Source organism: Chlorocebus sabaeus, chromosome 15 (genome assembly GCF_047675955.1).
Source record: "Chlorocebus sabaeus isolate Y175 chromosome 15, mChlSab1.0.hap1, whole genome shotgun sequence".
NCBI lineage: Eukaryota > Metazoa > Chordata > Mammalia > Primates > Cercopithecidae > Chlorocebus > Chlorocebus sabaeus.
In genome coordinates, this window is record NC_132918.1 from 34,800,854 (window position 1) to 34,828,636 (window position 27,783).

Consider the following 27,783-nt stretch of genomic DNA (forward strand, 5'->3'; position numbering starts at 1 on the left):
AGCATTTCAACTCATTATTTTGCCATTTTCCTAAGGTCTTCAGCATAATATCCCCTGTAGATAAAGATATTGAGGCTAAATGAGCTTTATTTGTCATTTGTTGCACTCAAGATTCTGACTGTGAGGGAGAGCTTATCAGGGAAATATTCCTTTAAAAATGTTGCTTTTAGGAGCTTATTTATGTCTTAGGATACTATTAGATACAAGTGGATGATATGAAGATTTCTTAAATGTAAAAAAATCAATTTAACAGTAAATTACAATAATAAATTATATAAGATTATTTCATATGATATAGTATCAAAGTGTTCTTAGAAAGGTCATCCCTTGTCTTATTTCTACTGGAAAAGAAATTACAGTTGAAAGAACATCTTCATCAGAGTCATGGAGGCAAGAAGTGGTTCTTTCAACAAGATCTTTACAGAATGTGAAAGAAGTAACAGAAGTCCCTGGATGACTAAGAAACTGATCTGAGACTCTTGTTTATCTACCTCCCATTTCTCAGTACAAATTTCTTTGGAGCAAATGTCTACATTAGAGATCAAGATTTTGGTAATTCTGCTGTCCTAAATAGAAAAATCTCATTGTTTTCTTGAGCTGATTTCTCAACAGCATCACTAGCTTCATGTGCACGTTGATGTTACAAAAGCAAATATACTTCTAAAATTCCATTATTCAGTACATTTTGATGTATCCATGTTGTATTGCTTAACATATAAGGACCAAATTTATATTCATTTGTTGAATACACAGATTTTTATTAGATATGGTAGGTACTGTGCAAGACTCTGTGAAAAATATTTAGATGCATAAAATAATAATCACTATGTATTAGAGACTCTAAGATATACTTTTTTATATTTACACACATCTAAACTGGAATGCTTCTTACAGTCTTCTCAATTTTTAAAATTTTAAAACAGCATTCTTATTGTTGTCTCTTTAAATGATAATAGGCAGTGTGTCTATTTCTTAACAGTACACAAATTAATGGTGCACCCTTCAATTGATAGTATCTTCGGTTCGATAGATACTTTATATGCTGTATAGCTAATAGAGAACATGGTTTTTATATATTCAGGACTTACTTTTTGGGGGGTGGGGTGGAGGGACAGAATCGCGCTCTTTTACCCAGGCTGGAGTGTAGTGGCGTGATCTCAGTTCACTGCAACTTCATACTATCCTCCACATCCCAGGTTCATGCTATCCTCCCACCTCAGTCTCCTAAGTAGCTCAGACAACAGGTGTGTACCACCACACTTGGCTAATTCTGGTATGTTTTGTAGAGACAGAGTTTCACCGTATTGCCCAGGCCGGTCTCTAACTCCTGTGCTTAAGCAGTCCATCCACCTCAGCCTCCCAAAATGCTGGGATTATAGGCATGAGCCACCATGCCCAACCCAGGACTTTCAAACATATAAGAAAGTCTAGAGAGCATTCTGTCCAACCCCTCTCATTGAATAGATATCAAAAATGAGATCCTAAGAGGCTGTGCCCCAAATAACTCAGCTGTTCCATGAAAATACTAGAACTAAAGCACGGTTTTTCTGACTCTTGGCTGAATATCCTACCCCATATCACCTTATACTACAAAAATCTTATAATTCGATCTCAATCTCCACTTATTTTTGTTGTTGTTGTTGTCAAAAAGTTTGTTGAAATTGGCTGTTTCGTTTTCAATAAACACACATTTTGTATATTTCAGTGAGTTTTTCTTCAAAGTAAGCACCTTTAAAAATGGTATTTTTATTCTATTGATGTTGTCATAGCACAAAACACCCTTGGGGTTTGTTTTAGGTCATCTTCAGAGAAAGCTTATCTGTTAAAAAAAGAAACCCAATGTTCTTGCTTAAAATAGTAGTGCTGTTGCTTCCCAGAGGTTATTTCAGAAATTTCCAGAAGTGATTTGATCATAACAATAACCGTATTGCCACTGTCATGTAGTGGGTGTGACTTGGGGACCAGCTCATGCCTCATAACTGTAGATGGAATCCCCTCCTTTTCCATTCCCTACTCCTTTGGCCCTTGCAAAAAGTCTCACATGCCACCGTCTGATAGACATACCAGCCCACACATCCACACCCTCAAGCTTGGCCACCTGTGGTCTGGGGCATTGTCCACTCCTAGAGGAAGAGATCTAAAGAGGCTGTATAAGTCATTCAGTGAGGGAATACCAGGATTCTGGGTATGTAGACATGGTGGTGCAGAAAGGGGATGCAGATAGCTGGGCACGTCCCTGGGGTCCCATGGACTCTGCCTTTTTGGGGCCAGAGTAGGGTGCTGGACTTCTAGAGCAGCACGGGTCAGGGATAGAGACTTGTTGCCCTTCAGGGACAGTCTAGCACAACCAAGAGGTGCCCATGTCCAGGATGACTTCAAATGTCCTGCCACACTAAACCACTATAAACATAAACCAGTTCCTACAAATCCTAAAAAGTCTTCACAAATGTTACAGAAAAGCCCAATCATTTGCCTACTTTTTGATGGGTTTTTTTTTCTTGTAAATTTGATTGAGTTCTTTATAGGTTCTGGATATTAGCCCTTTGTCAGATGAGTAGATTGCAAAAATTTTCTCCCATTCTGTAGGTTGCCTGTTCACTCTGATGGTAGTTTCTTTTGCTGTGCAGAAGCTCTTTAGTTTAATTAGATCCCATTTGTCAATTTTGGCTTTTGTTGTCGTTGCTTTTGGTGTTTTAGACATGAAGTCCTTGCCTATGACTATGTCCTGAATGGTATTACCTAGGTTTTCTTCTAGGGTTTTGGCAAAGGATATGAACAGACACTTCTCAAAAGAAGACATTCATACAGCCAACAGACACATGAAAAAATGCTCATCATCACTTGCCATCAGAGAAATGCAAATCAAAACCACAGTGAGATACCATCTCACACCAGTTAGAATGGCAATCATTAAAAAATCAGGAAATAACATACGCTGGAGAGGATGTGGAGAAATAGGAACACTTTTACACTGTTGGTGGGACTGTAAACTAGTTCAACCATTGTGGAAAACAGTGTGGCGATTCTTCAAGGATCTAGAACTAGAAATACTATTTGACCCAGCCATCCCATTACTGGGTATATACCCAAAGGATTATAAGTCATGCTGCTATAAAAACACATGGACACGTATGTTTATTGTGGCACTATTCACAATAGCAAAGACTCGGAAACAACCCAAATGTCCATCAGTGACAGACTGGATTAAGAAAATGTGGCACATATACACGATGGAATACTATGCAGCCATAAAAAAGGATGAGTTTGTGTCCTTTGTAGGGACATGGATGCAGCTGGAAACCATCATTCTCAGCAAACTATTGCAAGAACAGAAAACCAAATACCGCATGTTCTCACTCATAGGTGGGAACTGAACAATGAGATCACCTGGACACAGGAAGGGGAACATCACACACCAGGTCCTATTGTGGGGAGGGTGTAGGGGGGAGGGATAGCATTAGGAGATATATCTAATGTAAATGACGAGTTAATGGGTGCAGCACACCAACACAGCACATGTATACATAGGTAACAAACCTGCACGTTGTGCACATGTACCCTAGAACTTAAAGTATAACAGTAATTTTTTAAAAAGCCCAATCATCTAGGAAAATTTTATTAGAAGGGGAGATGCTTAAATGGAATACAATCCTTTATCATAAAATTGTTGTCCAATTTATTCACTCCATACATCCTATCTACCTGTTCCACTAGAAATTTAGTTGAAACAGTCTGTACAATAGTATTATTACCACAAAAGCAAAGAAAATGTTTACAAACAGCTAACAAATGAAATCTGGATATGCTTTAAAAGATTTAAACCCATATAAGAAGCACAGGGGTCTTGCTGATTTTCACAAATAAGGACTGTTTTAAAGTATACCATATATTGCCTGTGTGTGTATATATATATTTTTTTAATTTTTCTAGCACAATGATAAAAATAACATGTTTACATTTATTTTGGGATTGTGTGTTCAATCTTAATTTGTTAGTATCTCTCTAGTACTATTACACAGTTTCTTTATAGGTCCTTATATTACTGTTTGTTTTCAAATGCATCCTCTGCTCCCCTGTTCCTTTTAAAAGATAAGATTTCTAGAGCCTTTTTATGTACTAAAAACTGAGCGTGTGCCTCCACAGACCTTGGGACTTTCAGAAAAAAGAAATGTGCTGCAGATGAGGCAGCACATGCACCCATGGCATGACACTGAGAATTATTTTCAACACTACACTTAACAGTAAAGCCCAGCATATCATCTGAGTCATTAGTCTTTCTCCTTACTTCTGCTGTTTATCACGGCATATTAAGTAAGGCCATTTCTCTCTTTCTCTTGTAATATATAAATGTTCACTGAACATCTGAACATGGAAAAAATGAGGGGCCCAAGCTCCAGCCAGAAATCAGGTGATTCACACACCTCAGTTCCCAACATCGCAAAAGGCTTTCTTTTGCACATAAGCACAGCCTTAGAATCCCTTACACAACTTCCAGGAACTACTTTGTGATCCAACAAGAAGGGAGAGGAGCCCTTGTGAGAACACAGTAAACAAGTCCCCATTTCAAGGAGATTCAAAATGGTGAGAATTAATCATTTACATTTGAAAAGTGATAACTAATTATTTACACTGAAAAGAAAAACCAGGATAGCTCAGAAGAACAAAAGGGAATAAAGCCACAATACAGATATAATGTTAAAGATAAATACAAATTAAAACATTAACTATAACAAAACATCATTTGCTTAGAAAAGAAAGGCAATGTAATGTAAAAGATTTGTAAGCAAATTAAGGTATTGATCAATGGAGTAAAACTTCATGCTATATTTTAGTAGTTAGGGGTATTGACTCAATATATGAAACACAGTAATGCTGATAGTGAAGACTCCTCCCTTCTTTAGTCTCCTCTGCTTTGTTTGTCTAAGCTCTGCCTCCCTCTTCTCTGAAATTGCCAGGCTGAGCACAGAGCAAGACCTTTGGTGCAGGTCTGCAAACTGCACATCCACTGACCACACACAATATCACAGGCCTGGGTCCATCAGTGAGCAGCAAACTCACCACTCCATTTCTGTTTATAGTCCAGTTTACATGGCAGTTATAATGCTCTACTCACTTACTTGCTTTCATTAGATCTTCTTTCAACATCAAAAGCATTTTAGACATCATCCCCAGGAACAAAAATGTAAACAGCAGTACAGCTTTTCAATTCTTCCTATTTAAGCACTTGTAATCCATTTCTATTCTGAATACAAGTAAAATTTATTTTCCCTTTTGCTGGGCTGACTACAAAAAGAGATGGAGTGTCTTAAAATAAAGCCCAGTGGTATAAAAAGAAGAGAAAGTTTTAATGAGAAACATATTGTAAAAAGAGTCCTGAGCCCTAGATATCCATCACTGGTACTGAGGCACAGACCAGGCTAAACAACATCTTTCTCAATTTGGGCAGGGAAAACACCCAAACTAACAAAATCCAGCCAGTTTTTCTCCCTGAACAAACATCATAATTCCTTTATAGATCTTTTGTGTTACATTTGCCTTTCTTCTAGGCAAATAAATAGCTGATGCACCAGGCATCACACTATTTGCCAGGAAAACAAAATGAATAAGAACGTGGTCTCTCCCTGCAGGCAGCTTCAAGTCTAGTGAAAGAGACGGTCATGCACACAAATAATTAAAAACAGGGAGGAATGAAGCCAATGGGACACTAATGGAAAAATGATCAATTCTTCTCAAGACAGTGGCCTCATTTGTAACATCTAAAACCTTCTCTGCTTGTATACAAAATGATGTGAGGATCAAATGGGGTATAATATATTGTGAAAGCACTTTGAAAGGTATAATCCTCTCTTATTCTCTCAAGCATTCACCTTACATTTTCTGCCTTTCTTATTTAGTCACATCTAAACTGTAAAGTTAGGCAAACCATCAACAGGCAGAGGGGAGGAGGGAGGGCAAGTCATTCTTCATATTACCCAGATTAATTCACTGTGTTTACGTAATTGATTCTGAAAGGCACCACTCCCTGTAGCCAGTGGGTTGAGAAACAGTTAGGACTAAGAAGGATAATATGCAAGACTTTGCGGTCTTGATACCTAGCATTAACTTCTGTACATTAGTATGCATCAGCATCCAGCTCCTCAGTTGGAAGACAGGATAAAAAGCAATGAATCACCTTGTAGATCATCAAGGTTGTAGCCACACTAAATGAATCTTCATGCCATGGCATCCGTGCAACATTTGGACTTGATTTATAATTCTGTACAAAGTTTGCCATTGCCACAAAGGGTAATGAATTAACAAGATAAAAGTTGACTTAAAAGTGCTACTTCATCTGTGTTTACACCCAGCAAAAGGTTATGGCTGAAAATGGATCAACAAGAACAAAGACAAAATTCATATATCTCTTATCGTAAGATTCAGCTGGCACCAGGAATATGCTCATTGTAGGAATTTAATCACCAAGACTATGATGTTTCTCAGTAACTTGAATAATAGCTGAATATACAGAAGAGTATACATCAAAATGTTTTTTGGTGAGGTAGGTATGTCCTGACATCTTTCCCATAACTGAGTTTTATTTACAAGTTACTAACTCAACTGCACTGCCAGGTAGTAATCTGATTCTTATTGATCATAACTCCTACACATTTACTGTGAGGTTGACATTGGGTAACAACCAGAGGTCCCACTGCCTGGCATGACTCAAGGTAAGGGGACTATGTAGCATTTTTTAAGTGCCATAGCTCACTAGGAAACCTAAAAAAAATTCCATAAAACAAAGACAACCTTAAGGATGCTGAATCTGAGATTTTTGCCTTGAGTTGTATTTTATAATCCCCATCTCTTTTATTGGATGATGAGGCTGTTTTATATCTGCACTGTCCAGCACAGTAGCCACTAGCCTCATATGGTTATTGAGCACTTGAAATATGGGTAATGCCACTGAGGAACTGAATTTTTAATTTACTATTATGTTAATTTAAATTAGCTACATGTGACTAGTGGCTACCATATAGGATAGCATAGTGTGAATCTTACTTTCAAATACTGTTCAATAAACCACACCTAAACTTGAGTTTTAAAAGTAATTTTCTAAACTACCTAATTATAATTCCTCTGCAATTAGTTACGGACTTCAGAGCACCGACGTTTTGTGAATTATATAATTGACTTTGTGAAATGGTCTCCCCTGTTTTTCTGATCTTATTTTTGTTTAAAACAAATATCGAGTCAATGGGGATTTTTGCTTCCTTCGGCATAAATTTGAAGCAGTTAATCAAATGAAGGAGGTGAAGAGTGGTTTTCATGCATTTGGAGCCAGCAGGGTGGGCAGATTTCTCCCCAGGCTGTCCCAGCATCAAGCTCTTTGGTGTTTTTTTTAAAAATAACCAAATGTAAGAGTTACTGAAGATGTCATGATGCTGGCTGGCAAATGGCCTCACTTTGAGTCATCAGTAGAAAATATCTGAAGGAATTTCATAGATATCACAGGTCTATGAGAGATGCTAGCAGCCACTTTATCCTTTTTAAGCAAGAGACTCCATTTCTTAATAACATCTGTGATTCTCTCCAACCTCAAAATCCAGCTGAACATACAATGAAAATAAGACAACTGTTCTCTCAAGACCATCAGGAGTAAGAAGACTGAAGGCAACTAATTAATGGAAGGTTCTGTTTTGAGACCTAGTTAGTCTTAACTTGTGCCTAGCAGAATATTTTCCACATAGCAGGTGGTCAAAATCATTATAACTGACAGATCTAAAATGGGAAGAAACATCAGATTCACATAATGCACAAAAAATAAACAGGTATAGTGATATTGCTACCATTTTCTCTGTACTCCTTGCTAAAAATTAAAAAAAAAAATCCAGTATAAATATGTCCTAAATACTTTCTATTCAATATGGCCATAGGCAATGTTTAGAAAGCCATTCTATGATTTCAAGTATGAAAGCATTTCAGATGTGAGTTCTTCAAAGGCTGTTATGTGCCCAATCCTAAAAATCAGGCATCCCACGCACAGTGTTCTGAATGTTTATTCTAAAGTCTTGTGGAGTCTTAGAATGCTTTCAATATCTAGACCAAAAAATTCAAAACCACATCATATTTAAGAATGTTATGTGAGTAGTTTTCGGTTTTGGTTTTGTTTTTAATGTAAGCAAAACATGCTATATGGATGAAAATTAAGATGCCTTGTCAATAATTCTTCATTTTCATCTGAGCTCACATACATAAGTATTTTGTAGACAAGTCAAAAACCAGTTATTTTATGTAAAGTGTAAAGTCACAATACTTTGCTTATGTGGACCAGCCTTCACAGATTATGCAGAAACCCATATGCGGGTAGAATTAAAATATCTTAAAAATATATAGACAGCTATGTTCAAAAAGAAAATATGAACAAAACTGAATTACTAGTTAGATCCAAAATCACATGAAATGGAATGAGGAAGAGTGAGGGGAAACTCCCTGTTAGCTGAGCCTATCACAAATGTCAGATAACTACATTCTTTTTCTTGACATCAGTCCTCTGGAGTGTTGGGGGCTGGATGGGAGTGGTTTGTGTGTGTGAACAAATTATTCCATCTTTCAGTTAGGTCATCAATAAAAGGAGTCATTAAAACCATTGTGAAATAAGAAAAACAAAAATGTGGTAAAGACCACAGGGTTTTTAAAAGGAAGTACACGGTGAATGATGGAGGCAGGGAGGTAATGCAGTTGATCCACAGGATTTGGTGAGCACCCCCAGGGGCCAGGCCTACCCCCACTGGGCCCTTTAATACGTCTTAAAGGGCAGACACAGCCTTGAAGGAAGGTTTTGCGCTGCTTAAAAGTAAAGGATTTGAGGTTACTCTCAGTTAATAAATTGTAGTGAAGAGATAATTGCCTCAGAAATGGAGTGGTTTAAGGAGTTGCTTTAAAGTCAGAAAAGAAAGAAAAGATTTTCTAGTTCAAGGGCTCTCTCTGAGATTTCCTTTCATGTGAATGAGAATAAGAGGACGATTTAAGTGATTCTGTAGAAGCATTTTAAAGACATAAGAGCCAAAAGCAGCTACAGTTGCTGCAGAGTTCTGCCCTTCCACCTCCTTCCTTCATGCCACAGTGACTACCTCCAGGCCTAATTAGATCAATGAGCATTTTCCCTTCTAGACAACCTCTTAATGTATGTGTGAAAACGAAAGCCAGAATGCAGTGAACAAAGCTATGCAAAACATATCCTGCTAATTTAACTTCCCCAATGTCTCTCTCAATCCATGCTTTCCTCTCCTTTCCATTCTACTGCTGTTACTCATCTTCAAGCTCTCTCACCTAGATTATTCAAATCACTTCCTATCAGTTTCCTATGCACAGATCTTCCAGTATTATCTTTTTTGGACGGTAGTTTGATCTTGTCACTTCTTACCTAAGAATCCTTCAACAGTTTCTCATGGCCAGCTTCGAAGACCTCCACTGATCTCTTTCTTCCCTGCCTCTTAACCTCATCTTCTAACACTCTCTTTGCCAGAAGGGTTGAGGGGTGGGATGAGAGCAAGGGGAAAGAGGAGGAAGAGGAGGAGATGGAGAAGAGTGGCTACCCACTCCTGAGCTCCTACTATATTATGTGTTTTATAGTTGTTCTATTATTTAATCTTCTCCAAACCCTATGAGATAGGTATTGTTATTTCTACTTCTGATGCAAACAAGTCAATATTCATAAAGGATACTTAAATGGTATAGTCACTCACCTAGCAAGACTTAAAACAAGCATTTAGTCCGGATCTGCCTGTCTCTACTTGTGCTTATTACCATCACCTTGGTTCTCTACCTCTTGGGCCTTCAGACATGCTGTTTCCTCTACATCAAATTCTCTTCTAGTCTTAGGCCACTTGTTGAACTTGTTAACTTGTTGAACTTGTTGAGCTTGTTAACTAGGGTAGCAAACCATCTATGTGACTGTTAGCAGGCTGCTTAACTTCTTCAAACCTCAGAAAACTTATTTGTAAAATTAGTTAGGGGGATGGGGTATGCAAAATTATTCCTAATATCTCCTCAGATTCTAAAATTCTGTGTACTTAGTCTTTGTATACAAAGAATGTATGTGGAGGGGCACTGCCATAATCAAATGCAAACTGAAATGTGGCATTTTGTATAATTGTACTTACTGAAGAGTTGATGGAACTTAATGGTATTTATTGGAACAATGGGCAAGCGGAGGCTAACCGCCTTATAAATAAAATACTTTATGAGTTTTTAATGTGTTCCTTATTAAAAATGCATTACTTTCCTTGCTAAATTAAATATCATTTAAAGTCAGTTTCTCTTCTTACTTTTAGTTAGATAAGATTTCTGCTCATTTTAGTCATGTGACTAAGCAGAACAAACCACTTGGTACATAGATTAATAGAGGAAAATATTCCCCTACCCCTAAGAAGTCCGAGTTTTAAAGCAAGAAGAGAGCTAAGAATAAGACACAAAGCTCCAGAAATAGAAACAACACACAACTAGGTAGCAGTAGAGTAGTGTCATTCCAAATTTCCAGATGATTGGACACCTGGAATCTTCACTACCATGAGTTTACCACAACATTAGCTCATCAAACATCTGTGCCCTCCAGACTCAATCATTAGAGGGAGTGGTGGACGTATGTAGGTTGCCTCACCATAAACTACTCCCCTCTTCTCCCACCAAGAGTATTCTGAGTCTTCATTCTCAGTCAGGCAGCTTAGGAGGGGTTGAGCACAGAAGCTACAGAAGTCATTCAGCTTCTCTCATCTCCCAGATAAGGTCAGTGGTTCAGAGATGAACAATGAAGCCAATCAAAACTAAAGAATCATAAGTCAGAGCTTCTGGGAAATGAAAGGTGCCTTTGCTTTTTCCTTCTGGGAGTGAATGAGGTAGGGTGTAACCCTGAGAGTTGTCAGCCACATGACATATTGCAGATGAGAGGAAGGCTTGAAGCTGCCACAGACCCACCATGTGGAGCTGAGAGTGAAGCCATTATCAAGAAAGAAAGTCCACAGATGCAGACAGAAAGAAACAGAGTCCTGTCCACATTGTTTGCATCTTAAATCTGAAATTTCTCCCTACCTCTGGACTGTTCAGTTGGGTGATCCAGTAAGTTTCCTTTATTATATAAGCCAGTTTGTGTTAGGTTTTCTGTTACTTGCAAAAAAAACAAGTTATATATGATAAAAAATAGTCTATACAATCCAAGGTTATCTGTAAAATAGAAGCACTTTGATAGAATGCATTTCAGTGTCTTGTTTACATGAGAGCCCAAATTTTTCTCCTGGTTAATTTCAGCATAAGAATATTTATTTGTAAACCTCAGTAGAGACGTGACTAATGAATCCTAATACCTGTTTTGGCTTTAGATCTAAGCTATCTCACCTTATCTCAAAAAGAACTTCAAAACCATATATCTTAAATTCTTAAAATCTAATAGAATGCTAGATTTTATTTTAATTATATTCTTTGGCTGTTTTATTATAGTAATACACATGTATTTGGAATAGAGGAGAGGGAAAAAATAATCCACCTTTCTAATGCCTAAAAATAACAACTGCTAATACTTGTGTGTTTTTCATCCTGTTCTTTTTGTTGTGACTTTTATAGTTTAATGGTATCCATTTTGATTGTTAAGCATAAGTTTGTATTTTCACTGAAAAATTGAACCATGGGTCAATATAAAAGATTTAATTGATGTGGAACATTCTACACACACATACGCATACACACCTCAAGCAAATAGAAATCCTGAATAAAATATAACAAAATTAATTTAAATGCAAGTTTATAACCTATAAAGGGACATCTCCAGTTGTCAAAACAAAAGGAACACTATAGTTTAAAATATACAGTAGAATAAGAGCACAATGTCTTTCTACTCTCAATCAGGGGACAGAGATGCTGTTTCATGAGACAAACATAGATAACTTATGAGTATTATTTTTAAGAATCCAGCTTTATAAGCATCATCATTTGTGGAAAACCTTTCTGTATTCTCCTCATAGGTAGGGCCAATTTCTTATGATTTTTTTCTATATGTTCATAAGTAGGAGGAAATTCAGAGATGCTGCTCAATGGATGGTAGTCAGAGTTCTGTTAAATAGGAGTTCGGAATTAAATTTTAAAATGTTCCTACATGCATATATGGGTCTTTGCTTTCTCCTGTCAAGTCTAGTGCTGTGTCTAAAGTGAGATACATTTTTCTCTCTGCTCTTATAAATAGTGGGCTCTATGTTCCTACATCCAACGGTCTTCTCCCAGTCCTCACCTTACTTGACCTAGCAGTAGTATCGAACATAGGTAATCTTTCCCTCTTTTGTTTGATCCTGACACCCTACTCTCTTGTTTCTCTCCTGCCTTTCTGCACATTCACTCTCAGTCTCCTTTGCTTGTTTCTCTTCATCTCTCCTACCTCCTCACATTGGAGAGCCTAGGCTGTAGCCCTGGAGCTTTTGTTATAAACTCTCTCTACACTTACTTGCTTATCTCATGGCTTTATGTTCTCACACTAGACTGACGACTCCAAGATTTATATATTTATATTTTGAGTGTGAATCTCCAGCCCATACTACTCCCAAGAACTTCAAACTCTTATCAACTTGACACTTTCCCTTTGTTCTCTAATAGGCATTTAGATCCAACCTGTCTAAAAACTGAGTTCCTACTCTTCTTCCCTCCAGACCCACTCCCCTGAGGTCTTTCTCATCTCATTTAAGGGCAACTTGTTGGTCCTAATTGTCTGGGCTGAGAAGCTTAAAATCATCTTTGATTATTACTTTTATTGCATACCATATCCATTTATTTTTCCAATCCTCCTGATGGTACTCTTATAATAGATCCAGAATCCAACTACTTCTCACCATTTCCATTCTGGTTTAAGCAGTTGTTACCACTTTCCTGGGCAATTATGGTAATACTTTCCTGGGCAAGTATGGTTAACCAGTAACCCTACTTCTACTTTTCAGCCTATTTTCCAACTTAGCATTCAGACAATCCTTTTAAAAATAATTCAAATCATGTCACACCCTTGATCAGAATTCACGAAAGCTTCCATCTCACTCAGACTAGAAGCCAACACCTTTAAAATGGCCTACACATTTTTGTACAATGTGTCTATTGTGCAGTAAAGAATTAATCTTGCCTGAAGAAAAATCTAGCTCCTTGCCCCCAACTCCCGGAAGTTAACCTCTAAGTCCTTGGAATGCCCTAACCAATAAAAATGTCTTTGTTTATCTGGGGACCTAAGACCCTACAAGATGGTCTAGGCTAAGTATTCAATTTATGGTGGGAGTCTTGGGCCACACTGTATCAGAATGAACTCCAGCAGGGCCAGGACTAAGGTCAAACACACAGGTAGTCAGCTGTGTCTACATGGCCAAACCCAAATAAAAACTCTGGACACCAAGGTTCAGGTAAGCTTCCCAGTTCCTGAGGGAAATAAGTACTATCCACACAACTCCACTGGGAGAGGACAACTGGAAGCTCCATTCCTGGTTCTCCTGGACCTACCCCTAGGTACCTTTTCCTGATGCTAATTTTAATCTGTATCTTTTTGCTATAATAAACCACGACCATGAGCATAAGACTTTTTTGAGTTCTACAAGTCCTTCTAGTGAATCACTGAAACTGAGAGTGTTCTTGAGGACCTCCTAAACTTGCAATTCTCCCCTTTACCTTCTTGACATCATTTCTTACTATTCTACCATTCATTCACTCTGCTTTTGACACACTGGCTGTTTTTGTTTCTTTCTACAGACTTTCACACTGGGTTTTTGCACATACTGTTCCCTCTGTCTATAATACTCTTTCCCCGGAAACTTCAATGATTATCATTTCTACCTCCTTCAGGTACTTATTCAAATGCTGTCTTCTCAGTGAGGCCTTCCTTGGCTACATTTTTTAAAATTGCGACAGCTCCCTGGCACACATACTCATCCTCCTTTTGTGCTTTGTGTTTCTCCAGAGAATTTATCCTTCTGAAGTATTATATATTTTATTTTTTATTTATTTATTTATTTTTGTTTATTAACTGACACATCCCCACTAGAATTAAATCCTTAAAAAAGCAGAGAACTTAGCCTAGATGTTCACTGCTGTATCTCCAATGCCTGGAATTGTGCATAACTCAAGGTGAGCACTCAATGGAGAGCTGTTGGATGAATCTGTGTGAGGGGTGGTTGGGGGCAGGGGGAGAAATAGGTAGATGGTTCAGTAAAACTTGATAGTGTACCAAAACCAGCAAGGCTTGACTAGTGGTCATACAAAATAGTTTTATAAAAAGAGTGTAACCAATGTATCATATAATATGCATTAGTAAATTTAGCTGCATGAACCTGTTTTTCCATCTTATATAAGAATGTGTTTTGGATTATCCAACACTTTAAATGAGACAGTCATGAGACATATTAGAGAAAATATTTAACCTATATAGGATCCAGAACCCAAGAGGTGGTGAACATTAGGTCAGAAATGGGAGGCTCTTGGAGAGGTACCTGTGAAGAAGGGGCAGAAAGAACATAGCTGGATTCTGTCCACTGTAATGAGTCTCACCCATGCTCCTGCAGGTAACCAACCCTCTGAAGTAGAAACACATGATCCTTCCACTGCCATTGCCCAGTCCCAGCAGCACTGACTACCTTTACTGAGTCAAATGGGTCAGGGTCTTGCCGAAGTGGTAGAGTAGGGCAGACTTAAGTAAGAAAACCCATGGATCTGATGATACCACCAAGGTCCAGCCTGCAACTATTAATTACCAGCAAAAGAGTGTTTCAGTTGTAGGCCAAGTAGTTGATGGGAAAGTCTGATCTATACCAAGAACGAGAAGTCTAACCAGAACCCACACTCATCCACGATTACTGAATAGACAGAGAATCCTCTGGTGCATTTATCTAGGAGGACGAATCAGCTAGGAATCCCAACAGGTAAGCTAACTCTCCACACTTGTTCCCCATAGTTTGGAAGATGGCACCTGGCTGCTATAATGAGATGATGACCCCTCCTGTAATAAGACGGAAATGTGAAATGAGGAAAAGAGTAAACTTAAAGAGGACTTGCCAGTGGGATTAAGGGACAACTGGTAGGAAAGGAAAGAAGAGCTGGTGGTAAGAGGAGTGGAGAAGGAGAGGCCCATGGCTCTGTAATATGAGTGTGTTAGACATCTTCACTACTTCTGGTGACCTTAGTCAGGCTGTAATCAGCTCAACCTCCCTCAGAAAGCACCACCTCTCAGTGGAAACAGGAATTCACACTGAATGAAAGCAATGAGTGTCTCATTCTGGTCAAGGAAACTCAAGGCCCCACTATGAATAGGGCTGGGCAGCGACACATAGAGAACTTTGTGGAGGAAAGTACAATGAGAAATCTATGTTACTTAGAGCTTTCCAGATAAACACAACTAACACGAGATGGACAAATTGATAGATAAATGGATAGATAGGGATTGACTGACTGATTGATTGATTACAAGGAACTAGCTCATGCAACTGTGGAGACTGAGAACTCCCAAAAACTGCAGTTGGCAAGCTGGAGATGCGAGAGAGCCAATAGTGTAGTTCTGGTTCAAATCTGAAGGCCTGAGAATCAGGAGGGTCAATGGTGTAAGTTTGGACCCAAAAGCCGGAAGGCTCAAGACCTGACTCAAGAAGAGCTGATGTTTCAGTTCATCTCTAAAAGCAGAAATAGACTGATGTCTCAGATCCAACAATCAGGCAGAAGACATACCCTCCTCTCCTACTCATGAGAGGTCAGCAGGTCAGCATTTTTGTTCAACTTCAAATGACTGGATGGCGCCCGTCCACAATGGGGAGGGCAGTCTGCTTTATTCAGTCCACTAATTCCAATGTTAATTTCATGCAAAAACACCTTCACAGACACACGCAGAATAATGTTTGACCAAACGTCTGGGCACCCTGTGGCCCAGTCAAACTGACACAAAATTAACCATCACAAACTTAATGAATGATTGAAGTAAATGAGCAAATTAAGGTTAAACAAGGTGGATATCTCAGGAGAAACAAACATAACAAACATACAGTGGGCTATGCCATGATGAGTATGATATGGTCACCTCAAAGCATCTTAAAATCCAAGATTTAAGGACCTATTTCCTATGAGAACAATGCCATCCTCAAGTACCACTGTCTCAAACAAGAACACCTTTGATTTTTCGTAGTGAAAGTTAGGAAGTGAGTGGTGGGGAGACTATGGATCCTGGTGAAGTGGTGTCCTGTGCCTGATATTCAGCGGCTTGTCCTCCAGTGAACATTGAAGGTTTATTTGTTAGACTCTTGCTTAATAATTTATTTATTCAGCAAATATTTATTGAGCTCTACACTAGATGTCAGATTCTGGGAATGCAGTAATTAACTATACAGATAAAATCCCTGCCCTTTTGGAATTCACATTCCAGTGAGAGAGACAGATGATACAGAAATAAATAAGTGCACCAAAAGGAAAAATAGAGGTAGAGGAAGAAAGTGCTAGCATGGACTGTTACAAAGAAGTTACAACGAGAGCTAACCCTTTGGAAAGTTATGTATAAAGATGCCCATCTTATACAATGATCATCTCTGGAGGTAATCATAGCTCTTCTTTGAAACCATAACCAGCTTCTAGATGCATGTATTGTCACTATGCACTGAGTTACAGAGTGCCATAAAATTCCAAAAGCAGGGTTAGTCACTGACCTGTTACAAACCCTTCAAATGATAAACGGAGAGCTTACTTAATAAGTTGCACGTTTTACACCCACACTCTACAATTGTCAGAGCTTCTATCTCATCTGCCTTGGCAAATTAAGAGGAATATCATGAAGGAGAAAATGTTTAAAGACAATTGGGTCAAAAGACAATTGGGTCAAAATCCATTGTCTAAAAATGTTCCATCTAGCCCACTGAGAACCTGCATCTTTCTGGAAGCTCCCACCCCTCCCACAGTGGTTTCATTAGAAGCTATAGCCAGAATCCATACTCCCATTGCTCTGAATCCAGCTGGTATCAGGCCTCTCCTTTGGCTGCCGCTTCAGCCTCTTGGGATGGTTTCCTGATCCAGCTCATTTATGGGCCCCTGACTTAGGGGCTCGACAACCCTGAGGTAACCATGTCTGCAGTCCATCAGTGCTCAGAGGGCCTTACCCCTCTTAAGGTCTGGTGACTCTCTTTTAACACTGCCACCAACACCCACCCCTCAGGGGATGTGCTGAGCACATGGACACAGGGGACAAGATTTATATAGGCTCATAAGGTCAGTAGGCCTATGAGATCCCTTAGCTTTGGGCCTAAAGTTCCACATGAAAACTTGGTAGCCCTCATTAGGTAGCTGTGGAAGACACAGTCATTGGCAAGGACACGGTAACAATATCCAGGAGACCTCCTGTAGGCCTAACAATTGTGTGGCACCACAGCGCCACCTCCCAACCCAAGGCGGACTTGCAATTAGTTGTAGTCTTTCCTTTGACCTCTTTCCTACCCTAAAATTAATTTCTCCTGAACTGTTCCAGATTGAAGGAGACCTAAAAAAAATGACAACAAAATATTGCCATCCCATACTGATCCTGTACAACTAGAGTAAAAAAATGCCACAAAGAGCATTATTGTGTGAGCTGACAAAATTAGAATACAAGGGTAGATTAAAGTATCATATTTATGTAAATTTTACCAGTATCAAATTTAAAAGTATCAAATTTATGTAAAGTTGCTAATTGTACTGGGGATAAGAAAATATCATAACTCTTAGGAGAAATTGAGGAGTAAAAAACCGTGATGTGTGAAACTTAGTTTTTAAAAGCTTGGAAAAATAAATGGGGAGGTGGGTTGTAAGGAGCGAGCATGTGAGAGCATGAACAAAAGTTAAAGCAAATGGGGCAAAATGTTAACAATATGTTAATGAATAAATAGCCCAGATGTGTTCTATATATTATTTTTACAACTTTTCCTTATATTTGAAATTATTTTCAGATAAAAATTTTAAAATAGCTCTGGCCTTAAGTACTAGGCAGTTTGTCTAAAAATAACTCCTTTACTACCTGTACTCCCACTATTAGGGATTCATTTCTTTGGATGATATATTTTGCAGACACTCTATTAAAAAAGCATCTATATTTTAAAACTTACAGAGAATTAGTTGGTAACTAGCTAAGGAGAGGAAGAGGAATCACTGGATGGGAGGTACTCGCTCTAAGTGTGAGGAGGTGACACGTGATAAGCGAAAACAAACAGTGGGAATAGAGGAGGACCATCTCCTAACCAGGTAATGAGCCAGGTCCGCAAGACCATGGTTCTGAGAATATTGACAGGCTTTGATATGGCCTTCTCCTGTGCAGTCCAGATTCACTATGTCTGCTCCATCTTAACTGTGTAACAAGGTGCCTGCACCTGAGATGGGGCTAACACCAACAGAATATTCTCTGGAAGATGGTAGGGGATGAGATGTCTACTTTTCTTTTCTTCACCAACCATGCCCAGGGGTCTGTGGTGTAGCTCAGAACTCCCTATGCTAGAAAACTCCCAGACATAGAAAATTTGCTCTATAAAATATCTAACTGGTTTAGGTTATAACAACATAGGCTTGTTATGGGATCAAGGCTTCTCAGTACCTTAGGAATATGCTGGGATTACCTTTTTAATTTTTTCACACTATACAAAATTTCCCATTGTCACAATCAAGGTAAATACATAGATTCAAATTTAAGTTCAAGTCTAGGATTGTCTGAAAAAAGTTTTCTGCTAGCAGCGTTTCAGGGAACAGAAGAGCTTCCTTTTCTTTATGAAATAGCACATCCTAGTGGCACTCACAGGCACTGTAGGGAAATTCAGGAACTGTTTTTCTCTTGGGTGAAAACATCTTTTGCCTATAGTTACTCCTCGGTCAGGAAAATCAGATTTCAAAATGCTCACTTTTTTTTCAGATGAAACCGCTGTCAACAACTTCTATATGAGAAAGCATGGATCTCTGTAACTCAGTATTGTTCTCAAGCCCCGAATTTCCAGTATTTTCATCATGCTGCATAAACAAAGCAACTTTTATCCTGGAAAACCCCAAGTGGAAATTTCAAAACAGATTGAGTATCTGCCCACCCCCCAACAATATTTCAAGTCCAAGCAGCATTCATCTCTCACTCTTGCTTAAATTCTCAGCATTTTCTATCTAAACTGACACTTTCAAAACATACTTATTTTAGAACTTCTATTCCATTCAATAGGAAAGAACACGTTCTGCTCGTTTTGAATAAGCCCCTTTCACTGCGCCTCCTCCGCTCTTCACCAGCAGCCTATTCAGGTTTCAAGTAATCACATACATCCTGAGCCCGAGCCATCTTGGTGTCATCTACTTTCCTCCAGAAATATTGATACAAGGAGAAAAACAGCTCAGAGCAAATTAGCACAGGCCCAGAGACTCACCAAAATTAGGTCATCTAAAATAAATCATGTAGACATTTTTTCATACAACCCCCTGCATGAGTAGCATTTTTCTAGGCTATTGATTTTCACAGTCACAGCCCTAGCTATTAATACTTTTCAAGCAGGTCTGAGTGTGCCAAGCGTCTCATGAAAAGGGCAGGTCACAAGAACACATGATGAAAGGGTGTTTTTGGTGGGGTTTGGGGGTCCTGGGAGGATGACAGTAAGTGCAATTTAGGAACAAATGTAATTTTCAACTTCCACGTATGTCAACCCTGTAATACTATGAAAAGGAGAAAGAGCAAGAGGGATAGTCTTTCCTGGGTATCCACTATACACCTCTTTGAGTGGATGGCATTACCCTGTGAAGTAGGGCTTTTCAGCTTCATTTTGTAGATAAGGAAGCAGGGGATGAGAGGAGGGAGGGAGGAAGCTTGTCTTTAAATCCTCCTGCTAGAATATCATGTTTGCACTGTGACAGAACCCAGAGAGGGGTTCAGGTGAAAAAATTGTTCCTACTTATCTTCAGAGTCTTCATTTAATGATCAGTGAAAACTCTCATTTATGCCGTCAAACTCTCTGCCCTGACATCTTTGAGAAAAGCTGGTAGCTGAGTGAGGTTTCTCTCTAGTTTTCCTTCCCCTGTTTTTCAATTCCATCCCTCCTGATTCTATGGATAGTCCGTAGCAATGCACCATGCTGGGATACTCAAGCTTTTCTGTTGATCAAACCTAGAAGCTTCCTTCCTATTTTCTCTTGTTTTAGGTCAGGCTTGGACTACGTCCTGTTTCTTCTTGGTCCACCATCTAGTAGCTTGGATTAGTGTGGCCACCACTCAGCAAGCACCCTTGCCTTTTAACAGAAGTCTCTGAGAACTGATGCCTGCAGTCTAGGGAGATCTTCGGACACTGGGGCAAGCTGATGGGAGAGACACTGCAAGCTGGTGGAAGTTTCAGTCCTTTTCATGTCATTCTGGCTCAAATATTTTTGTGCTAGGCACAATGCCAGGCACTGGAAATGCAGCGGTTGATAAAAGATACCTTCATATTACATTGTTTGAAGAGTTATTTATTCCAACATTTCCTGAGGCCAAGCTGATTAAATAGGAGCCCACGTGGGAGATAAAAAGAAAGAAAAATAAACACTTTCTCAATAGATCCTAATAGGAAAAGCAAAAAGAATGAAAAAGCAAGTGAGGAAAGGAGGGTGATATGTTCAGAATTATGCAATATTCAATTTTAGGTGTTTATTTTCTGTCCCTCTCTCCTTTATAGACACACACTTCTTTTTGGAAATGCTAAAGATGACTAAGTGATAGATTCCTAGGACTGGTTAAAAAGGAGTTTGGAGCAAGGGAGCACTTAGGTTCTCACTCTAGCAGGCAGTGAGCTAAGCACTTCCACATATGTGACTTTATGGATTTCTTACAATGCCACTGTGAAATAAGTTAAATTAGGTCCATTTTACAGATAGGGAAGCTGAGGCTTAGCAAGATTAAGTAGCATATTGTATCTAAGATACAGGAGAAAGGATGGGGCTAGAGCACTATTAGTAGGAAAAAGGAAAGTTCCTGCTTGCTCTTTGGTTTCTCTCCTTCCCAACTTCTGAATGGATGCACCTCAATCAAGCAACATGTATGTACCCAGCACTTTCTAAGTGCAAAGGCATTGATGGAGTATAAAATATTATAAGTTTCAGTCCTCATCCTCAAGGTCATGATGCACAATTTTGACAATAAGATACACACACACAGAAATAACTAACAATCTATATCCTGTATAGAGAAAAGATTGGTGGTCCATGCTGTGGGGCCAAAAGAGAGCCTGTGGGTTGGAGTTACCTAGGCAAGTGGGATGTGTAAGAATATTCCAGGTAGGAAAAGTAATGATGACTAGAGACTCAATGATTCCGGCAGAAGGTGGAGGGTAAGCATGCAAAGAAGCAGGACTGAGCAGGTCATAGGGCACAGTAACAACAGGGGAGCCTGGAAAAGAAGACAGAGCAGAACGGTGAATATGGCTGGATCTGCAGTATCTCCAGGTGTGTGTGTGTGTGTGTGCATGCGTGTGTGTGTGTATGTGCATGTATGTGTGTGTGTATTGGCATGTGGTGGGATGGAGGTTGGGGAGCTGGGAATAAATACGGAAAGCATGAAGAAAGCACTGGACTGAGACCGAAGAGACAGGGGTTCTAGTCCAAGCTTTGTTGCTAGCTGGAAGTGCAACTGCAGGCTACAAACTCAACATCTCTGAGCCTCAGTTTTCTTCAGCTGTAAGACCAGAAATTGGAGCAGATTATCCCTAAGGTCCATCCCATGTTAAGAATTCCGAGACTTTCCCTACTTTTCCCTTTCTTCTTTTATTGCCCTCTCTCTGCTGTCAGCTTAAGGCTTTAGAAAATGTTATCCTTAATTGGCAAATAACACTTATTTTTTCCAGAAACAATTGCTTCATTCCATGAACCTGAACAAGCCCTGTCATTCTTTAAAAAATAAAAAATAAAAAAAGAAATCTGTGTTTTTGTTATCGGAAAATTCTTAAAGCATAGCCCAAAGTGGCCAATGTGGTTTCTATTTAACCAATGTCACTTTTTTCCATTATGCACCTATTTGTCTTTACTGAGTTATTATTTGATGTGATAGTAATATTAGGGGCTCCATAGGAAAGATCCTCTAGGAACCTTACTGCTGTGTTTGCTATAAGGATATTGCAAGGATATTATTCATCACACAAAGAAGAACCTCAAAAGGAACTTCTCTCTGATTTACAGATCAGGAAAAGGTGTGCCATTACAGAGCGACTGACTTCTCTCTAACTCAAGGACCCTGTAACTTTGTAAAGGGCTCAGTTCCCCTCTTCACAATTTAATGCTGCCAGAAGGCACAGAGCCAAATACAGGTCTAATTCTTGCAACACATTGGCTTATACACAGCGTGCTCCCTCACCCTTGGCTCTCTGTTCCCTTCCCACTCTTTTGGTCTTTCTTGTCTCTGTTTTTTCCATCTTCTTTATAATTTATTTTTATCTTTCTCAATTATATGCATTTGAGTTCCTTAAATACCTCTGGAAACAAAAAGGTTTAAAAATAAATAAACACAAACAAGTAAATAAATAACCTGAGCAACTGAAGGCCTTGCTTTCTAAAGCAGGGGTCAACAAACTATGGCCTGCTGAACGAACCCAGCCTGCCACCTGTTTTTGTATGGCACACAAGCTAAGAATGATTTTTACATTTTTAATGGTTTGTAGGAAAAAATAAGATTTGTGATATGCAAAAAAATTGTATAAAATTCAAATTTCCATGTCCATAAATAAAGTTTCATTGGAACAAGGCTATGCCCACTCATTTGCATATCATCAATAGCTACATTCACCCTACATAGCAGAGGTCAGTAGATGTAACAGAGGCAGATACAAACCTGGAGTATAAAATATTTGCTATCTAGCCTTTTACAGGAAAAGTGTTGTCCCTGGATTAGAGCTTCATTTTATATCTGTTTAAGTTTAAGTTTCTCCTGCCAATGTTAGTATTATAAGATTGCTTCAAAGCTAGGTATTTGCTACATACTAACTCAGTCTAGATATTTTTGGTGTTTTTCTCATAAAACTATCCCTCAGAGTATTTTAACCTTGACTCAGGCTCATGTTTACTGTTTGGCTTAGAGTTCAGGGCTATGTAATAAAGACAATTAATTTTCAGCTTTTTAGAAGTAACTTGAAGACCCTCTTAGGTCCATTTTATAGTCACTGATAAAATGAATTTTAAAACTTCTATTTTTGCTGAGATTTCTAAGCCAACAGAAAGATCTACACAGCAACTTGGCACTTTTTATACCACATTCAATGTCCTCCAGTTCCTTTTCAATTGATGCATGTGTTTGCATATTTACTTCTTTTTTTTTTCTCCTCCTGGTCAACCTTAGTTAGAAATAAAACGAAGTCTCCATGGAAACACAACATAATGCTCTCTCACAGATGATCGAGGGACCCAAGCAGCTGGTATTGGGCTAAAGTCTGCAATGGCGTCTGACCAAATTCGGAATGGAAAACAGCTTACCCGGCTCTTCCAGACCTCTCAGAATTCTAAAGCTGAGCATGGAAACCTACACAGATTGTGAACTACCGTGGGTTGTCTTATTCTTTTATTTTCCTTCTGAGAATATTCTCTTATCCATTTCTATGTTTCACTTAAAGGGCTTCAATCCCTCCCCTACGTAGACTGATGGACAGACACAACAGAATAAGTGGGAAGAAAACCTCCATTCCCAGTGAGCAGCTACTATATTAGGCATTTCTATGTCATGACTGGCCCCCAGTGTCTCACAGTTCTAAAAGAGGCAGAGCTTAAATTTGAACTCTGATCTGTTTAACTCCAATGCCCATTTTCTTTCAACTTCACAAGAAAAAATAGAAACAACAAGGCTTAACGGAGGTTTTTTCTTTAACGTAGCCATGGTCCCCTGCCCACCCTCTTTTTCCTGAGGAGGAAAAAAAATCATAATAAAGAAGTAAGAATATGAAAATCAGCTTCTCTCTTAACCCCAACTATGTTCATACGAAATCAAGATCTAAAGCTAAGTTGGGGAGGAACCAAGAGAACCCTGGTTCTCTTTCCTAGAAATCCTTTCCAAATGGTTGAAGGAGAATGTCTTAAATAAGGATAATAAGTGAGTGTCTTAAAGGGAGAATAAATAGAGCACTAAGGACATTGGGGAGTGGGTAACGGAGAAATGTGTCAAGATGATGTGTCAGCACAAGCTCATTCTAATTTAGAGCCTTGGCTATTTCTTAGGGTTAATGATCAACTAAACTGTGCTTTTCTCCCCTCAAACTCCGATTTAGAAGCAACATTCTCCTAGGTCCCATTTCTTACTAGGGTGTGATCTGGTAGCATACACCCTTGTCCAAGGCAGTATCTGGCATCTCCAAGGTAACAGAGCCTTACCCACCAAGGCATCATAAAGAGTCATTCCAAACCTATAGTCTCAAACCATGGGGAGTATGGGATCCACATAGGTGTCTCAGAAGAGGCTGGGGGATGACTGCTCCCCTCAAGCAGGTGGGCTCCAAGCTCCCACCTTTAGCTGAGGCAGCTTTGCTTTCACCTGTCTGAAGAAAGTGTTCCTGTACTTCATAATCCTTTGAAAAACGCTTTCCTAGAACATACCTTCACCTGAACATGGGCACACAGCACAGATCTGTAATTGATATTTAAACTAGACTTTCAAGAGAGAAAGGCATGCCCTCTGAAGGTTTATGCAACAATTCATGGTAATACCACCCATCCTATGACAAAGACACGGAGGCAGACTTTTTTTTTTTTTTTAAGTGAAAGGGTCCCTCTTCCCCTTCGCCTGATCTGCGTTCACAGCACCATCACTACTACCACTGAGGGTCGAGGAAACACGAAGACAGAATGTGGGAGGACAGAGAAGCAGGCTCCTTCCAGTGACAGAGAGATTCAGGAAAGAAACAGCAGCATCTCCTCCTCATCCATCCCTCCTCATTCCATGAGCTACCATGAAAAGGTGAGCTCCCCTTCTAAAGCAGGATATGGTAGGCTGTCCTATCTTCCTTATAAATTGAGAAGAGTTCATTTCTTTTCTGCACAAGCCTTTTATTACATAAAGAGTCCGTGTAAAATACTTTGCTCTCCAGAGAGGAGCCATATCATTGCAAATTGCTGTATTAATATAATTAGCTGATAAATTAGAGCAGCAGCTACTACACTGAAATAGACCTTCAGATTGTGGAAAAATGAAATCACTGGGGACATATTGTACATGAAAAACAATCTTAAGCTGTGCAGAAGTTTTGATTTGAGCTAGGACAACTGTTCTTACAATTGCTAAATTGTTTTTTCAGTTTTCAGTACCCTTGTCCTTCTAAATGGCTTTTACTCAGTTTCTGGGCTCTTTAAAACTCCAGGCGCAGGTAAAGGAAGCACTTGTGCAGGAGCAATAATTGCTCTGAAAAGGAAAGCTTCTTCCCATCGCAGAGCAACTTATAAAGATTACACATCCAACCCTATACCAGGAAAACATTTCTCCTTTATGTTAATCTTTCATGAAATAAATAATGGCATTGGAAGTTTAGCGTACAATCAGTAATTTACCTTGGGCTACATTGATAGGGAAATAAATAAGTGCTGTCATTTCAAGGAGAACCTGAACTACTTTATTAGCTATTAGTACAGACCACATGATTCAAGTTTAGAAGAAAATAAGTCTTGAATCCCAGGCAGCATTAAAAAAAAAAATTCCACTCTTAACTTATAAATTCCCTTTCCCTTAAGAAGAATGGAGTCCCCATTCTTCATTTTGACCTGCTAAATCATCTCCCTACTCAGAGTCAAAGATACTTCTTCTGGCAGCACGTGGTTAGGAGTTTCCACAGGTGAACTTGACTGTCTTTTGCGTAACCCTCTGAGGAAAGAGAAAACTTAAAGCTAAAAAAATTTTTAAAAAGTAGAAGAAGAAGAACAACAACAACAAGGCAACCCAAGAAGAGGGCTCACTGCATTTTTCTTTCTTTTTCTTACAGGGTTTTGTCTTGCTACTTCAGTCCTTATTTCTTTAATAACAACCTTTGACATCAGTGCAGTGCCCTGGTTGGATGACTTTGCAATCAGCAGTACCTGTATGCCATGCCCGTCTCTGCTCTGGTGGTTTCCTGCAACGAAATTCCATGAACACGTAGAAACTTTTCCAGATATTTCTGTTCGGCTGCTCCACTGGGCCTCACAGGTTTGCAGGCTGCCTGAGGCTGAGTCTTGGTCACTGCTAGGTGCCATCTACATTTTAGAGCCGATTCACTGGATTTTGGCAGACCCAGCTTGGGACTAGGGATGTCTGCGCAGGCAGGTTTATACAGATGCATGTTTCAAAAACCCAAGGAAGCAAAGCTAATTGCACGGTGCTTAGCTCTAAGACTCACTGTATCTTGCTGTGAATACCTTGGGTTATCTGGCTTCAGTACGTCCCTCAAAAGGATTAGCTTGTTTTCTTTAGATCTCTCTTATCATTTTTGTAGGCGAGTAGGCTCCTACGTTCCCGACAGAGCTGTTGGTTGTGTGTCTCTGCCCAGGCCTGTGCATAAAGGAGCCTTTCGGTGGCCAATCACTTTTCTCATCCCTTTAAAGTACTCTGAGTCAAACGTAAGCAACTATGTATTGGCCCTGGGGAAAAAAAAAATATGGGAACTTTTTCCCATGTCTTTCTATTTAGGTAAAAGGAAATATTTTGGTGGGATCTGGGCCAATCTGTTTTTATAAGGACCATAAAGCCTTAGGGATGATTCATGAGTATGTAATGAGGCTTCTCTAAATTATTACATATTTTGTAATCAAATAATTTTTTATACTAGTGGCATGATTCATTTGGGTGAAAAGTCCATTAACCTCTTTCAGATGTTGCTGTCAAATGATAGAAAAATATCAAGGGGTTGTAAAAGGCAAAGGGTCCACACAAACATGGCTAACTATTTTTGACAAATGTGAAGAATAGTTCTGTGGTGCTGGAGCAACTGGATATCCATCAGCGAGGCAAAGCAAAACAACAGCAAACAAAAACAAATGAACCATTGACCTAAACCTCATCTTTATACAAAAATCAACTCAAAATTGATCATGGATTTAAATGTAAAATGTAAAACTATAAACTTGTAGGTAAAAACAGGAGAAAATACTCAGAACCTAGAGTTAAGTGAAGAATTATTAGACTTGACACCAAAAGCACAATCCATAAAAGGAAAAACTCATAAATTAGATTTCATCAACATTAACAACTTTTGCTCTATGAAATACTACATGAAGGGGATTTTAAAAAGCAAATTACATTCTGGAAGAAAATATTTGCAAACCACATATCTGACAAAAGACTTATATCTAGAGCATACCAAGAACCCTCCAAACTCAACAATAAAAACATAAACAATCGAATTGGTAAATGGGCAAAAGATATGAACAAACATTTCACTGAAGAGAATATACAGACGGCACATAAGAGCATCAAAAGATCATTAGCCATTAGAGAAATACAAATGAAAACCACAATGAGAGATCACTGCACACCTATCACAATAGCTAAAATACAAATGGTGATAACACTAAATGCTGTCAAAGATTCAGAGAAACTGGATCCCTCATAAATTGCTGGTGGGAATGTGAAATGGTTCAGCCACTCCAGAAAAGTTTCTTATAAGACTAAACATTCCAAACGTACTATAACACAGTAATCACACTGTTGGGTATTTATCCCAGAGAAATGAAAATGTATGTTCACATGAAAACTTGTACACAAATGTTTATAGCATCTTTATTTGTAACAGCCAAAATCTAGAAACAACTCAAATATTCCAAAATGGGTGAATGATTAAACTGTGGCATATTCATACTATGA

General features: G+C 38.9%; 1 protein-coding gene across 1 annotated transcript in view; it reads right to left on the minus strand.

The window, feature by feature from the left end:
• KCNAB1 (potassium voltage-gated channel subfamily A regulatory beta subunit 1) overlaps window positions 1–26,480 on the minus strand; it is a 386,124-nt gene extending 359,644 nt beyond the window's left edge. The window contains exon 1 of the mRNA XM_038002671.2: window positions 26,022–26,480. Within this exon, the coding sequence (XP_037858599.1) occupies window positions 26,022–26,263 (242 nt within the window). The 5' untranslated portion in view covers window positions 26,264–26,480. The remainder of the gene's footprint in view (window positions 1–26,021) is intronic.
• Between the last annotated feature and the right edge of the window lie 1,303 nt (window positions 26,481–27,783).